We start from the raw sequence: 18127 nt of genomic DNA, 5'->3' as shown, positions 1-18127 counted from the left end.
TATTACAATTGAGAACTAATGTCCGAGAAATATGGTATGTTCAACATGCGTATTACAATTGAGAACTAATGTCAGAGAAATATGGCATGTTCAACATGTGTATTACAATTGAGAACTAATGTCAGAGAAATATGGTATGTTCAACATGTGTATTACAAGTGAGAACTAATGTCAGAGAAATATGGTATGTTCAACATGTGTATTACAACTGAGAACTAATGTCAGAGAAATATGGCATGTTTCAACATGCGTAGTACAATTGAGAACTAATGTCAGAGAAATACGAGTTTCAACATGCGTATTACGATTGAGAACTAATGTCAGAGAAATATGGCATGTTTCAACATGTGTACTACAATTGAGAACTAATGTCAGAGAAATATAATAGTTTCATCATACGTATTACAACTGAGAACTAATGTCAGGGAAATATGGTATGTTCAACATGCGTAGTACAATTGAGAACTAATGTCAGAGAAATATGGCATGTTTCAACATGTGTACTACAACTGAGAACTAATGTCAGAGAAATATAATAGTTTCATCATGCGTATTACAACTGAGAACTAATGTCAGGGAAATATGGTATGTTCAACATGCGTAGTACAATTGAGAACTAATGTCAGAGAAATATGTTATGTCCAACATGCGTATTATGATTGAGAACTAATTTCAGCAAAAGATGGTTTGTTCAACATGTGTATTACAATTGAGAACTAATGTCAGAGAAATATGGTATGTTCAACATGCGTATTGCAATTGAGAACTAATGTCAGAGAAATATGGTAGTTTCAAAAGATGTATTGCAATTGAGACCTAATGTTATTTCAGCATTCAATCCATCACAGGTTTAATCACGCCTCAACCTTAGTTTGACGGGAAAAAATATTCTCAAGACAGATGTAAAACTGCAGTTTGGGTTTATTATTGTTATACAGATATCACTACTTCATTTATATTCTTTGTACCGACTGGTATAGCTATCACTTATTTCTGACACCTATAGCTATCACTTATTTCGGACACTTACAGCTATCACTTATTTTTGACACCTACAATCTTGCACTGTTGTAAAATACTGTATTGTGTTTCTACCACCTATTAATATCCTGTAACGGTGTTGTAGAATACCACATTTAATTGTGTTTCTGATACCTATATGTTCATACCCTTGCACTGTTGTAGAATATTGCATTATGTTTCGGTCACCTTAATTACTATCCTTGCATTGCATTGTAGAAAAAACTGCTTTGTTTCTCGGACACTTATATTAATATCCTTGCAATGTCTAATAACAGTATCATATTGTGTTTTTGGCACCTATATTAATATCCTTGTAACACACAGAGGCAGAACTCAAAGCCCTTACCCTCGAGGTGTTGGACAGGGATTACCAGAGATTCCTGGACCCAAGTCTATACAGATGGCTCTGCTGAAAATGCTGTCAAAAAATGGAGGAGGGGGTGTCTTTATCAGATATGTTGATGGAAGCTTTACATCGAAGTCCATCGCAACTGGATATCTCTCCATCAACTTCAGAGCTGAGGCATGTGCACTACCTGAAGCAGCTAAAGTACTAAACTTACAAGACAAACGGTCTCCCAACACCGTTTTCCTTACAGACTGCAGATCTCTACTACAGAGCCTCCAGACACATTGTGGTGAACATATCCTGTTGAATATCAGGAGGGAACTTCAAGATATGTCAAAAAGAACAGACATAATCCTTCAATGGATACCATCCCACTGTTGCGTGCCAGGCAATGAAGAAGCAGACATGCTCTCAAAAACAGGAAGCAAACTTCAGCAGGTATCTCAACCCACATCATACTCGGAGGTGAACACTATCATAAAAAACCGCTTTAATACCAACTGGAAGATACGGATGGAAGTGGAAAAAGAGGATAACCTTGAGTCACTGGGCAGAACACAGCAAGTAACCATCTTTAGAATGAGGACTGGCCACTGTGTCCTTCTCTCCCACCTCTATAGACTCAGACTTGCCCATACTGATGAATGTCCCCGTGGTACAGATGCCCAAACGCCTGAACACATTCTTCAGTCCTGTCCATCATATAGCACCCTGAGACAAGAAACCTGGCCGTATCCGGTGGGTCTGAAAGAGAAACTTTGGGGACCGACATCGTCCCTTCGACGGACAGCGGACTTCCTGGTGAGAACAGGACTGGAAGTCTGAGCATGGCCTTGGGAACGCAGAATAATAATAATAATAATATCCTTGTACTGTTGTAGAATACAGCAGTTTCTGACCCTTATGTTAATATCCTTGCACACTGCTGCAGAAATACTGCTTTGTGTTTCTGATATCGATATTAATATCCTTGTGACAACTATAATAGTATCCTTGTACTGTGTTGTAGAAATGCTCCTTTGTGTTTCTGACATCTGTATTAATATCCTTGTACTGTAAAAATACTTTTGTGTTTCTGACACCTATTTTAATATCCTTGCACTGTGCTGTAGAAATACTCCTTTGTGTTTCTGACATCTGTATTAATATCCTTGTACTGTAGAAATACGCATTTGTGTTTCTGACATCTGTATTAATATCCTTGCACTGTGTAATGGATACCAGTGAATATACAAATAGTTTCGTCATTCTAATTCAACAAATCACTAACATGAAATATAGAAAACACTCACAACAGACACCACTGTTGATATCAGTATGTTTTATCTCACGAAAATGTTGTCAGAAGTAATATTTCATGACATCTGACTTTTAACATCTGATTCTTACAGACAACAGAGTGCTACACTGAACGAACACAATAAATTATTTGATTTTCATGGATTAATCTGATACATGTATAATACGTAAGACACAAGTGACAAATGTAGGTAAATTAAGACATGCATAAAATAAATGCATACATAAAATCATACAAATACAGTGAAACCTCTCAAAACCGGACCCTCTGTAAACCGGAATTCTTCCAAAACCGAACATTTTTCACTGTGTTTTTTAAAAATCAATGCAGAAAATAACCTCTGTAAACCAGATACCTTTTAAAAGCAGACATTTTTACTTAGTCCCGAGGGTGTCCACTTTAGAGAGGTTTCACTGTACTATAAAAGGTTGATGAAATGGACATGAATACATAGATCTTACTGGTACTGACCATTATAAAAAACACCAGTTGAGAGTTTTCCATTACCGACACTCAGTGCAGGGCTCGAACTTAAGAATTTGTCTCTCACAACAAGTTTGTAAAGAATTGTCATGGGTGAAATGGCCCACCCGACGGCAATTTTGTGTCTGCCTATGGCAATTATTTTTTAATTGACATTTGCAGCAAATAAACACGCCTGAAATGTTATTTTGCTGTATGTAGACATATTTCAAATGCACAAATGTTGAATACTGACAGATAATATACACCAGGCTCCATATTCATAAACATACTTAAGTGAATGTGTGATACTTATCGGTGTATTTTAATGATGTATTTAGGTATCATACATTGACTTAGTATGTTTATGAATACGGAGCCTGGTGTATACATTTTGTCATTATTCAGGAGTTTTACCGACAGCACTTTTGTGCTGTCGGTGATAATCTCTACCTATGGCAATTTATATCTCAACAACGGCAATTGCTGTCGGTGCCGTCATTAAGTTCGAATCCTGCAGTGGTGTCATGGTTAAGCCATCGGAATTAAAGTGGGTAGGTACTGTGTTCGCAGCCCGGTATCGCTTCCCACCATGAGAGACTTTAATGACTCACTTTGTAGGTGTAAGACCACCACAGAAACATCTCTCTCACTAACCACTAACAACTAACCACTAACACACTGTCCTGGACAGACAGCCCAGATAGCTAAGGTGTGTGCTCAGGACAATGTGCTTGAACATTAATTGGATTTAAGCATGAAAATAAGTACTGGGTATTAAAAGAAAATTAAGTTTTCCCCATTAGGCCACAATAAAAATAAAAATAAATTCTTCTGAAATAAGGAGTAGGGTGGTAAAATTTTAGTTACTACACCTTTTTTTTTTCTCAATACAAAATGGGCAAATCTTTATCTTGTGGGTGAGCAGGGATTAAAATCTGGGTTTTGTTGGTTTTGTTTTAACGACATCACTAGCACTATAGCTGGTCCCACTTTCCTATGAAAAAGTTTTTTTGCAAAACCTTTAAGTTTGGTATGACATAAGAAGAAAAGTAAAAGTGATTTGAAAATAACAATTAAATACTATTTTTGTGTGCAATGTAGAAAACAATTCCATAGTTTTGAAAAAGGCATTCCATGCATAAGCGTACAAGTAGGGGCTGGAGCAAATCCTGAAATTCGGGCACAAATTATACAGATATTCGAGCAAAATCTGCTAATGTTTCTACCATGTATTTCCATCATTCTACCGTCAGAATTAGTTGTAATCCATGTAAAAATGCATAGTGATTCGTTTGCAACCCTATATAGCTGTTTGGTAATAATATTAATATTATTAAATGTTGTTATGCAGATTCGGGCATTTTCGTTTAATTCGGTTAAAAGCCAGCCTGCCCCCTTATAATAATGGGAGCTCATACACCTATGGTTCTGTGTGGGAAGGACTATAGAATTATCGGCTACTGAATGTCAATTGAAATCTGGGATTTATTTCATCATGGCCTAACATAATAACACATAAAATATTACAGTAACTACAACTATGCAATTTAATCAATAAACATTACATTCCAGTATCTAAAACCTGTAACATTAAATGCAAATGTTTAAAACAAGAAAAACGTCCACACTTCAGAAGTCAATCAGACAGTAGATACTTTCTTTATTATTACTACTGTAATGACAAAGAATGTGAAAGAAAATGGGGAAAATGCAATTACAATGTATGTCAGTGGCTTTAATGAGTTGACTTTTAAAGGGACATTCCTGAGTTTGCTGCAATTTTTAAGATGTTATCAACTAACTGAGACTTTTTAACGATTCTAATTACATATCAAATATATTTTTCTGCATAAAATATTAGTGGCTGCATATTAAATGTGTTATAATATTTTTACTAGGTTAAATTTCATTTTATTTCCTAAAATATAATTTTGTCATACGTACGAAATTATTTGAAGACAAAATCCAGTCTGGGCTTCTTACAAATATTAAGACTACCAGAAACACATTGGATATACAGACACTGATATTCTAAACAAGAAAATATATTTAATATGTAAGTTTAATCTTAGAAATATTTTATTAGTCTGAAACATCTTACAATGCAGCAAACTCAGGAATGTCTCTTTAAGGAATATAATCATACATAAACATCAACATAACATACATAAACATCAACATAACATACATAAACATCAACATAACATACATAAACATCAATATAATCATCATATACAAACATCAGCATACTTTTATCATGAAAGAACTTGGGACAGATGAAAAATGTCTAAAGAATTCCTACGTACCTAGCCAGAATGTTACCCAAGTCAATTTGCGATACAATCTAAAATTCTAAGATTCCTTTTCCTCTCTGCAGTCTCCACTTGATTAAAAAAAAAAAAAAAAAGTGAAATAATAAAACTGAACAAATACTACCAGTAATACAAGATATGTTCTATCACAAAGTTAAAAGTTAGGATATTTTTTTTTTACATGATTCCATTTTCATTATCACTAACAATAAACAACATAGAAAACTGTTTGACCATTTCATATCTATGATGAAGATATGAACATGAGCATGATAATTTTCAGTTATATATCTGGAAACTCCACTCGTAAACTTGTTATAAAGTGAGATCTAGAAATATTTAACAATTACTTAACTCTTCATATGTAACAGGAGCATCACAAGGCATTGTTTTAAATGGGTTCAGTTTAATAATGAATGGGTATATTTTATGACTAATACTTCAGGTGCTTTTCCCCAAAGTGAAGAAAGAAAATACCTGCCAAACTACTCCTGATGATTTCATTGTAACTGCCTGCCTCACATTTACAATGAACTAAAATTATAGTCGGCATACATGACTCTTATTATGAAAAAGTATTACAGCTAATCCATACTAAGAAAAAGTAGTTTTATATCTAATTGTTAACTTGAGACTTTGAATTGGTGTCTTGAGATCTTAACTCATTATCTCGACACACTAAGTCAAGGTCTCAAGATAACCAGTCAAGATCTCGAAATAATAAGACAAAATCTTGAGATAATAAGATCTCAACTTAGTATCTCGAGATCTCAACTTATTTTGAAATCTTGACTTAGTAACTCGAGATCTGAACTTACTTTGAAATCTTAACTTAGTATCTTGAGATCTGAACTTACCTTAAAATCTTGACTTAGTATCTCGAGATCTCAACTTACTTTGAAATCTCGACTTAGTATCTCGAGATCTGAACTTACTTTAAAATCTCGACTTAGAAACTTGAGATATCAACTTATTTTTAGTTCACAACTCAGTATTTCGAGTTATAAAACTACTTTTTTTAGCATGTATTAGTCCTAATACTCTTTCATACTCTTAGGATATTGTACATTGTACAATCATTTGGTATCTTTAAAAAAAAAAAAAAAACGTTTAATATTAAAGACATGAATATTTCCAAAAAAAATTACATTTCACATTCGGAAATGAACAGTTTGCACATTCACTCAAAGGCATACCATGGTAAAATATTTGCTATCTTCTATGACAGAACTCCTGTTGGTCTGTACATAAACCGTATACACAATGAGATTAATGATCTGGTGGAATATTCTCTTAGCCAGTACGGCAACAACTTCTGTCAACTCTTTTGTTCATACACAGACTACAAACTAAAGTTTCTTCTAACCATGCAACCAAGTGCAAGATACCTGCACCAAATGCATATAACATAGATATTTATGGATGTACACAACAGGTTGAGGAAAGAGAGAGGAAAGGTGCCCTCCTTCCCCAAAACTATAAAAAGTGCCTCTTTTGGTTAAAAAGTGTCCATTTGTCTAGCTGAAAGAACACTGAAAATTACTGCACTGTAATGATCTTTTATACGGCCATTCCCTAGGGGGCTGTTCAACAATTATGTGATGCTCTAGCAGGAGCGGGTGAATAATGGGATGCATTATGAAATGTTTTGGGGGAGGGAACAGGGGTGGGAGTGTTTGTTAGGAGTTACAGAATGCTTTCAAAACAATGTCTCTTGTCTATGTATAAAGTAAAATGAAACCATTTATTGATATTTCGTTCTTTAACAGATTGTGTTATTTAGTATTTATTACCAAACAAAACAAAAATACAAACAAAATAATATAGAATTATTGGTCAGCTTATTTCAATTTAATAAGAAAAGCACCAGCTTGTGCGTGGGCAAGCATCACATACTTTCAGAGGACAGAAGTGTTCTTAGCAATACAAATCATTATATGGGGGAGTATTAAAAAAGCCACATTTTATGTTACATAATTGTCAAACGGCCAATAGCTATGTTAGGCTAGGTGCAGGTTAAATATTGTCTTCTGTTTAAAGAGCCCTTCACAAGCCAGGGAATGCCAGGTAGAACACTTCCTGGAAATGGCTGACAAAATGAGCCTCAAGTCCCTCTGTGATGAATGACGGTAAATCAGAAAAGTCCTTCTTGTTCTCTGCTGGAAGAATGACACAGTCGACACCGCTACGCTTAGCCTGGAAATAAAGGAAGGAATCATTCTGTATAGAAGAAAGGACGTGTTTTACTTAACGACGCATTCAACACATTTTATTTATGGTTATATGGCATCATATATATGGTTAAGGACCACACAGATACTGTGAGAGGAAACCTGCTGTCGCCACTTCATGGGCTACTCTTATCGATTAGCAGCAAGGGATCTTTTATATGCACCATTCCACAGACAGGATAGTACATACCACGGCCTTTGTTACACCAGTTGTGGAGCACTGGCAGGAATGAGAAATAGCCCAATGGGTCCACCAATGGGGATCGATCCTAGACTGACCGCGCATCAAGCAAACACTTTACCACTGGGCTATGTCCCGCCCCCATTTTTGTTTAGAAACATTCTGAGAGTACTGCTAAAGCAATACATGTCCCCTACCCATATCTCCTCAGTTCATTGATCATAACTCCGTCAAAAAAGTGTAAATTGCCATAAAAGTCAAAATTGATCTGTGACGGTGATGTACATGGTACATCCGTCAGGAGTTTGATGTAAAAAACCATATGATGTTCAGAATATAGACAAATTATTTGATTTATTTGTATCACAGAGACCTAGTAATTGTATGTGACACACCACCATCCCAAGTTGTTCCTACATGCGAGGTTTGATTGTCCTGTATGCATCTGTATGCAAGTTATGATTCGAGTAAGGATTTACTGTTATGTGCAGTAGATCATGAAAATTAGGTCGCAGTGACCTAGTAATAGTTTGTGACACACCACCATCCCAGGTTCTTCCTACATGTGAGGTTTGATAGTCCTATATGCATCTGTATGCAAGATATGGTCCAGACAAGGATTTACTGTTATATGCCGTAGACCATGAAAAGTAGGTCACAGTGACCTAGTAATAGTACACAACACATCACCATCCTATGTTGTTCCTACATGTGAGGTTTGATGATCCTGTATGTAAGATATGGTCCGGATAAGAAAAAGTTAACAGACGAACGTATGGACAGACGGATGTATGAACGTACAGACTGACAACGTCATACCATAATACAACCCATCAATGACGGGCGTATAAAAATTCATGAAATTCAAACCTGATCTGTAACAGTACATGATAAAGCTATACACAATTTCAGCTCAATATCTAAAGGCGAGTTTTAATGACTCATTAGGTCGGTGTAAGACCACTACACCCTCTTCTCTCTCACTAACCACTAACAGACAGCCCAGATAGCTGAGGTGTGTGTTCAGGACAGCGTCCTTGAACCGTAACTGGATATAAGTACGAACATAAGTTGAAATGAAATGAAAATGAACTAAGGGCAGACAATCCAATGACTGTGAACTCCTCAGGAGAACAGCTGATCATTAAACTACATCTCACTACTATTGAAGGAAGGAAGTGTTTTATTTAACGATGCACTCAACACATTTTATTTATGATTATATGGTGTCGGACTACACAGATATTGAGAGAGGAAACCCACTGTCGCCACTTCATGGACTACTCTTTTCGATTAGCAGCATAGGATCTTTTATATGCACCATCCTACAGACAAGGTAGTATATACCACAGCCTTTGATATACCAGCATTGACTGGAGTGAGAAATAGCCCAATGGGCCCACCAACGGGGATCGATCCCAGACCGATTGCACATCAAGCGAATGCTTTACCACTGGGTTATGTCCCACCCCCACCTACTACTGAAGAAAAACTCCAAAAGATCCAAACTAAAAACATCATACACTGGTGGCACCTAAGTCTGCGCACCTAAGCATTTGTGTTATATTTTTAAAGTTAAAATCTTTCTTTAAAAATATTTGTTTCACCGCCACAGTACAATGGAACAATAAACGTGTTACTACTGAAACTTATTTTAATTTTAATGTTTTTTAAACTCGAGTAATGAATGCATTTTTAGTGAGACCCCTCTGTATTTACTGGCCTGCATTGCGGCACATAAGTCTGCGCAGCAAACATTAAAACAACACTTCTGTCGCTAATATTTACAGAAATAGCAAATAAATAATGAAACCGAGTTTTTGTAAGTTCTAAACAACAAACACTTCCTGTTATACTGTAGAATACTTTATTTTCGCGTGGAATTTATTTGCGCGTTTTTCGCGTGTGAATGAAATTCGTAAAAATATATTCCACACGAAAATAAAGGCCGCCAATTTTTTTTTTTTTTAAATGTAGTCTCGTTCAACTATACCACATTAGTTTCCAATGTACGAGGCTAGTAGTAACAAAGCGGTGCTCTCTCCTGTCATGGAACAAACCACAAAACACAAAAGCTGTTTAAAACTTTAAATCAAGAACACGATGATAAGTACATACATGATAATAAAACAATACTAACACTAAAAAGATTTATGCTGTTTTCCTTTGCATGTGCTAGCAATCAGTTCATCGGACAGAGTCTATACGTGTGAAAAAATCCAGACTGGGCTATAACAATTATAAGGATTAAGAAAAACTGCACGCGGGAAGCACCTTCTGTAAGCTTATTAACTTGTAAACAATAAAGTCTGGATTGGTTAAAGCAGGAAAACTATTGTTTTGTGTGTATAGCACTCGTGTGTACATGTAGGATTAGTTCTACAGATTAGTGTAACAACCGGCAAAACTAAGTTCCGTTTTTAAAACAAAATTATTGACATCTGTACTTCGTTTTTTTATTGATGGGGGTTGGGGGATTCGCGAAAATAAATGTTCGCGAATTGACCCATTTTCATTAAATCGCAAACATTTGATCCCGCGAAAATAAAGTATTCTACAGTAGTTTGTTTCAGAAAAATTTAGATTATGCAAATCGGTTAAATATAAATGCTGTTCCATGATCCTTAGTTTGGACAACACAAAATGACAATATATAAAAAGCTCATGTCAAAATTTTTGATCATTATTCAACAAAAGTTGTCTGTTATTAACAGAGTAAATGAGCACAAATAGTGTTCGTTAGACATATAAGACAGTCAATGATAATTTTGAAACAGACTATAGCTAAAATAGGCCATGCTGTAAGTGCAGGCTTCAAAATCTGTGTGCAGCAATTTTGCATTATGTCACTCGGAGGGAAATCCAAAGTATGCTTGGATGTTTAAGTGAACAGATAAAATTAAACATTTATTTCATTTATGGATTCATAAATTACAATAAGGTATGCATTGAAGCTTCTGTGTAAACTTGTGTAAGTTGATATACAAGGTTGATCATTACAGCGTTGACAGACACGCGAAGTGTTGACAGGTGATACAAAAACATGTTGATCGAGGCTGGCAAAAGTATACTTTTAGTGCATCAATTCAGAGGGGTTTTTTTTCAATCAAATTGTTATCTATCAGTTTTATACATATATTCACAATCAAGATGTGTTGTTTTAACCATTGTTTTATGAATTAAATTAACGTTGTTTGTTTGTTTAAATGAGTGGGGGATGGGGGTGGGGATCTGGATGGGGGTGGGGGGAATCCACCAATGCAACTGATGGGATTGTTTGTGATGCCATGGACAAGGTGCTCCATATTGTCAAAGACTTTTAAACAATACAGATTTCTACAATTACATTTTCTTTTTAAAAAACAAATTTATCAGAAATGCGTTAATACTCACAGCAATGACTTTCTCCTTGATGCCACCCACTGGGAGGATCTTGCCTGTGAGTGACACCTCCCCGGTCATGGCGAGGTTTTGTCGGGTGGGACGCTGCAAGGCGAGAGATAACATGGCGGTGATGATCGTGCATCCAGCACTGGGTCCGTCCTTCGGAGTGGCACCCTATAAAAACACAATGACCAAGAGTCATCAAGACATTGCTGCAAATAGTTCTGCAACACTTCTAGAACATAATGATTAATTAATCATCGATTATTGGATGTCAAACATTTGGTAATTCTGACATACGGTCTTAGAGAAGAAACCTGCTACATTTGTTCCCATTAGTAGCAAGGGATCTCTTGTATGCACCATCCCACAGATAGGATAGCACATACCACGACCTTTAATATACCAGTCATGGTGCACTGGCTGGAATGAAAAATAGCCCAATGTGCCCACAGAAAGGGATTGATCCTAGACCGACCGGGCATCAAGCAAGCACTTTACCACTGGGCTGCGTCTCGCCCTTATAATGACCAAGAGTCAAGATATTATTATAAAAAAAAAAAAAAAGAGTTAAAACTTAAACTTTGTTTTGTTTATTGTTTAGCAACACCACTAGAATACAATGATTTATTAATTATCGACTATTGGATGCCAAATATTTTGTCATTCTAACATGTATTCAGAGGAAACGTGCTACATTTTTCCATTAGTAGCAAGGTATCTATTCTATGCACATTACCACAATGTAATATTTTTATCTGGTACATGTAGTTTGTATAACATTTACCTTTGGTATATGCATAATATATATAATATTTACCTCTGGGATATGTAGATGTATAATGTTTATCTCTGGGACATCCAGATGTATGATATTTACCTCTGGGATGTATACATGTTTAATATTTATTTCTGGGACATCTAGATGTATGATATTTATATCTGGGATGTGTAGATGTATAATATTTACTTCTGGGATGTTCATATGTATAATATTTACCTCTGGGATGTTTATATGAATAATATGTACTCCTGGGATGTTTATATGTATAATATTTACTTCTGGAACATCTAGATGTATAATATTTACCTCTGGGATGTTCAAATGTATAATATTTACCTTTGGGACACGTAGATGTATAATATTTACCTTTGGGACATGTAGATGTATAATATTTACCTCTGGGACATACAGATGTATAATATTTACCTCTGGGATTTTTAGATCTATAATATTTACCGTTGGGATATACAGATGTATAATATTTACCTCTGGGACATACAGATGTGTAATATTTACCTCTGGGACATGTAGATGAATGTGGGCTTTCTGCATGAAGTTGCTGTCTGGGTATTTCTCCAGCATGAAGAACTTGGCATATGTGTATGCGAGGTTCACGCTTTCCTTCATCACCTGGCCCAGGTTACCTGTGATCTCCAATGAGCCGTTCTCCGCAGCCTCAGAAGATACCGGTTTCTTGAGGACCGTCTCAATGTACAGTGTTGCTCCACCTGAATTAAAAAAAAAAAAAAAAAAAATTAAAAATAATAATTAGTTTTAAAACAAATTAAAATAATTAATAAATTAAATAATATTTTTATACCTTCATATTCTGGTTAGCTAAAAGTATGAAAAAAATAAAGTTCTAGTTTTTTAAATATGCTTATAGTGTATTAGTGACAGAAGGGACACAACTCTATCAAAAGTGATACAAGGAATAAGGTCTCACTACACAGTTCACTTCCGGGTGAGAGTTCATTCATCACGGTCCACTATAGTTCCTAATTGTGACTCAAGTTATGGTTTACATATTCACTTCTAGGAAATAGTGAAGAATTAAAACAATATGTATGTTTAATGGTATTCCCTTCTGGCTGTGTTTTGCCCATGTTATTTTGTAATATTGTGCATTGACCTTTTGGAACATGGGTGTATAGTGCAAGAGACAGCCGGAGTGAATCGAGAGCCACCTGTTCGGACCGGTACTACAGCCAGATGCGGTCATATAGCAAAAAACTGAGACGGAAATGTTCTCAATTTTGGAGTGAAAATAAATGCTTATATAATGTATATTCGCAATGGTGTATGTTGTTAATGCCAACGAGAACCTGTTCTATTGGCAATCTTCGTTTGAAGCTGGGCAATTTAACATGGGTTTCTATGGCAGATGACATCTGTACAGTGAGACCTGACACAAAAGTCTGAAATAAGCGTCTTATATATATATAAATAAATAAATTTATTTAAATAAATAAATAAATTTATTTAAATAAATAAATAAATTTATTTAAATAAATAAATAACTTTGTTTTAAATCATCCCATGTTATGCTTTCTATTTTTAATATTCATCTTAAATAAATAACTTTGTTTTAAATCGTCCCATGTTATGCTTTCTATTATCAGTATTCATTGTATAAACTCTTCGTCAAGTCAAAGCAAGCACCACCTACCCATGGAGGTCCACGCCAAACCCATGACAACCCCAGGTGGCACAGCCTCATACATGCGGTCACTGGTGAAGATGGGCTTGCCAACAAAGTCTTGTAAATTGTCAAGTTCAACTACAATTGTGTCCACGTTATCCTTCACAACCTTCATGGCAACTTTCCGATAAATCTGGAACCGAACATTTTAGAATATATCAACACCGTATTACTACACCAAAATGACACAATGTTTGCTTACTAATCCGAGTAAATTTTAAAATACAGCTATTAAGTATTCAACATATGAATGTTATAACCCTTGGTCAAGAGCAGGAGGAAGGAAATGGTTTATTTAACAATGCACTCAACACATTTTATTTTTATTTACAGTTATATGGTGTTGGACACATGGTTAAGGACAACACAGATACTGAGGGAAGAAACCTGCTGTCGCCACTTCATAGGCTACTCTTTTCAATTAGCAGCAGGGGATCTTTTATATGCACTATCCCACAGACAGGAGAGCATATACCACGGCCTTTGATGTACCAGTCGTGGGGCACTGGCTGGAGCGAGAAATAGCCCAATGGGCCTACTGATGGGGATCGATCCCAAACCGACTGCACATTAAGCGAACGCTTTACCACTGGGCTATAATGAGCAAGAGAGGTCATTTGTTAAAGGGACATTCCTGAGTTTGCTGCAATTTTTAAGATGTTATCGACTAACAGATACTTTTTAACGAATGTAATTATATATCATATATATTTTTCTGCATAAAATAGTAGTCGCTGTATATTAAACGTGTTTCCGGTCGTTCTGATATTTGTACTAGGTTAAATTTCATTTTATTTTCTAAAATATTTTTTTTCGTACGTACGAAATTATTTGAAGACAAAATCCAGTTTAGGCTTCTTACAAATATTAAGACGACCAGAAACACATTGAATATACAGACACTGATATTCTAAACACAAAAATAAATCGTAGAAATATTTTATTAGTCAGAAGCATCTTACAATGCAGCAAACTCAGGAATGTCCCTTTAATGCTAAACCGGCTACTTCTGTGAAAAGGGATCTTCAATATGTATGGTTTTTCCCATAGACAGGACAGTACACATTGTGGCTTTTGATATATTGGGGTGGGGGGGGGGGGGGGGGGCACTATCTAGCTCAATTGAAAGTTATGTTGGTGAAAAAGCAAAATCTAAAATGCTGTAAATTGTATAATATACTGAGGAAAAGAAATAAAGAAAAACATAAACATACTGACTGCTACCAAAACCCACATCCATAGTGATAGGAAGTTAACCATGTTACTGAAGGTAGTACTAAACCAAATAACTTACCGCTGGGTCAAAGTTCGAAGTGCACCCAACTTTTGATAGAGAAGTGAACACCACAAGTCCTGTGATTGGTGATAAATGTGAGTGTGTTAGTTGTAAAAAAAAAAGTTTCATCTGTGCAAAAAATGTATGCAACCATTGTGTCAAATAGCCTTGTGCTTGAAACATGTATGGGGTACCTGTAAAAAAAAAGTACTCAAATTTTGTACGGAACTAGCGTAGTCATAGACGCTACTCGTTATCTCAGAAATGAGCAGCTTGACCCCCAGTTTTTTCTTATTCACTGTAAGGGTGAAGGGTGGTAGTATTTATATCTGAGGCGTTTATCTCAACTGATACGCTGCAGGTAGGAGTATTAGTGACATTTATACCTTTGTACTTTATACATAACTATACTAGTAGTGAATTAACTTTGATCTAAAATGTCATGTGTTTTTCATGAATATAATTTCTTCTGTAACTTTTAGAACTTCAAATCTTGCAACAACAACCACCATGTATAATTTTTAAGTGTTATTACAGTTAAAAGTTTAACTCCGCCCACCTTCTCTATGTGTTTCTGTAGGTTTCTGACGCCACTCTCTCGACAGTAGCTTTTGATTAATATCTTCATTGCATCATCCGATATAGACACCTTATCCTTGTTAACACCAGAATGGGTGATGGCTTGGGGAACGAGGTATTGCTAAAAAGACAAACAAAACACTTACTATCAAACATTAGCAACACAATAAAAACAGGTTGACAAAAGGACACAATTAAGGCACAACACAGTAAAAGAATATTTGAAATAAAGATTGGAATTAGAAAAAGATAAATACAGTCAAACCTGTCCTAGCGGCCACCTGTATTCAGCAGTCACCTGCCTTAAGCGGCCAGCGGCCACCCAAATCGCTAAAATACCTGTATTAAGCAGCCACAGTAAATGTTTACTATTATATAAAAGTGATATTTAACAACAGCGATAAGGTGCAGCAAATAACGGATCTTCACACCTTCAGGTCCCAATATCTCTACTGTGTATCAATTAAGAAGTATGACTATGGAAAGCATCTAATTGCCTCTGGGAAGGCTACGCTTGACATTTGTAGATTCACTTACTATGACAATACACCACATGAAGTAGAAATTAAATAATTAAATGGAAAGAGAAAACAAACTAGTTGAGAACGGTTAATTTAATACATTCCAGTTGAAGTTTTTCCTGAATGAGGAATGTCAAAAGTTTATTTATAGTAAACTGTGAAGCACACATCCATTAATTAGCAGTACAGACACTAAAACAAGAAACAACAACATGTTTTAAAGACTAAATGTTGCAACCTGTAATCAGTGGCCACCTGTCTTACACGGCCATTTTTATTTATTCCCTTGTCTGACTGCTTAAGACAGGTTTGACTGTACAATCAAACCTGTGTTACATAGTCTCCAAAGGGAATATAAAAGTGGCATTTTAAGACAGGTAGCTGTTTAATATAGGTCAGTTTAAACTACATCTGAACAAAGGTTGCTGATTAATACAGGTGGCCGCTAGAGCAGGTTTCACTGTACAAGTCTCTAACAAGTGCACCTGGGTACACACTTTAAAAAAAATTATAGTTTGGATTGAAGTTAAAATATTAAACACCATAAGAAACGCCAAACAAACTGTATACAGTTTAGATCAGGGCCCCGTTCCAAGAAGCAATCTTAGCCCTAAGATCACCTTAAGTACATAGCACTAAGATTGCTTCTTGGAATGGGGCCCTGAACTCTAACATTGAGCCTAAGTGCAAATTCAAATATTCAATGGGCTAACCATGAACTGTACATTACAACAACAAAATTTTTAAATTAAGTTCCAATTTATTTTTGTGTGACAGTGAAACAAAGCTTTCAAAGAAATGTGATGTGACAAAACAAATGGAACAGAAAAACTGTTACATTTCAGTTATAATATTAACAATTTATTTTTATTTTTTAACTGCAATAATAAATTTTTATTGGCACGGTAAATACCCTATGAGATTACCATGAAGTATTTCCCACCCTCCAGTACTTACGTTAGCGATGGCCATCTTCTCTTCGGGAACATACCCCGAGACGTCGATCATCTCCATCCGATCACGTAGAGGTTCGGGAATCGTGTCTGTGATATTGGCCGTACAAATAAACAACACCTACAACAACCAACATTAGTTTAACAAAACAGTGAAGAACTATTACTCCAATACCAACATTGAAGTCAGGGGGTAAAACATATAGAAGATTGTTACTCTCATGGAAATAATGAGCCTTGTGCCATAATAATCTTCATGCTTAGGTCATCGACATTTCAATAAAGATGGCAGTCTCATTATGAACATTTATGTATTCCATATCTGTCAAACAAGCAATTTGTGAGAAGGAAGGAAGGAAGGAATTTTTATTTATTTAACAACACATCAATACATTATATTTTCGGTTATATGGTGTCGGACATATGGTTAAGGACCAGATAGATATTGAGAGAGGAAACCCGCTGTCGCCACTTCATAGGCTACTCTTTTCGATTAGCAGCAAGGGATCTTTTATATGCACTATCCCATAGACAGGATAGTACATACCACGTCCTTTGTTACACCAGTTGTGGAGCACTGGCTGGAACAAGAAATAGCCCAATGGGTCCACCTATGGGGATCGATCCTAGACCGACCGCACATCAAGTGAACGCTTTACCACTGGGCTACATCCCACCCCATTTGTAAGAAAGGAATATTTGTTTGACAAAACCTCAGCACGTTTTAAACTACAGCTGGGGCCTGATGTTTTAAACTACAGCTGGGGCCTGACGTTTTAAACTACAGCTGGGGCCTGACGTTTTAAACTACAGCTGGGGCCTGACGTTTTAAACTACAGCTGGGGCCTGATGTTTTAAACTACAGCTGGGGCCTGACGTTTTAAACTACAGCTGGACCAGTGGTAAAGCGCTTGCTTGATGCGCGGTCAGTCTAGGATGGATCCCCATCGGTGGGCCCATTGGGTTATTTCTCATTCTCGTTGCACCATGACTGGTATATCAAAGGACGTGGTATGTGCTATCCTGTCTGTGGGATGGTGCGTATAAAATATTCCTTGTTACTAATG

General features: G+C 36.0%; 2 protein-coding genes across 2 annotated transcripts in view; one reads left to right on the top strand and one right to left on the bottom strand.

Annotated features, from left to right (window-relative positions):
- Positions 1–1423: 1423 nt before the first annotated feature.
- LOC121388376 lies at positions 1424–2197 on the top strand. Its single transcript, XM_041519681.1, has one exon. It carries the CDS (start codon positions 1424–1426, stop codon positions 2195–2197), a length of 774 nt encoding a protein of 257 aa, XP_041375615.1.
- A 2959-nt stretch (positions 2198–5156) lies between these two features.
- The window catches only part of LOC121384968 (lon protease homolog, mitochondrial-like), a 37426-nt gene continuing 24455 nt past the window's right edge, over positions 5157–18127 (bottom strand). Inside the window, exons 17-22 of the mRNA XM_041515478.1 lie at positions 17065–17181; positions 15567–15707; positions 13699–13864; positions 12546–12757; positions 11255–11419; positions 5157–7645 (exon numbers count right to left, since the gene is read on the bottom strand). Coding sequence (XP_041371412.1) covers positions 7496–7645; positions 11255–11419; positions 12546–12757; positions 13699–13864; positions 15567–15707; positions 17065–17181 — 951 coding nt within the window. The 3' untranslated portion in view covers positions 5157–7495. The remainder of the gene's footprint in view (positions 7646–11254; positions 11420–12545; positions 12758–13698; positions 13865–15566; positions 15708–17064; positions 17182–18127) is intronic.

The sequence above is a fragment of the Gigantopelta aegis genome, chromosome 2 (genome assembly GCF_016097555.1).
Source record: "Gigantopelta aegis isolate Gae_Host chromosome 2, Gae_host_genome, whole genome shotgun sequence".
NCBI classification, from domain to species: Eukaryota; Metazoa; Mollusca; class Gastropoda; order Neomphalida; family Peltospiridae; genus Gigantopelta; species Gigantopelta aegis.
This window is presented reverse-complemented; position numbering and strand designations above follow the sequence as displayed.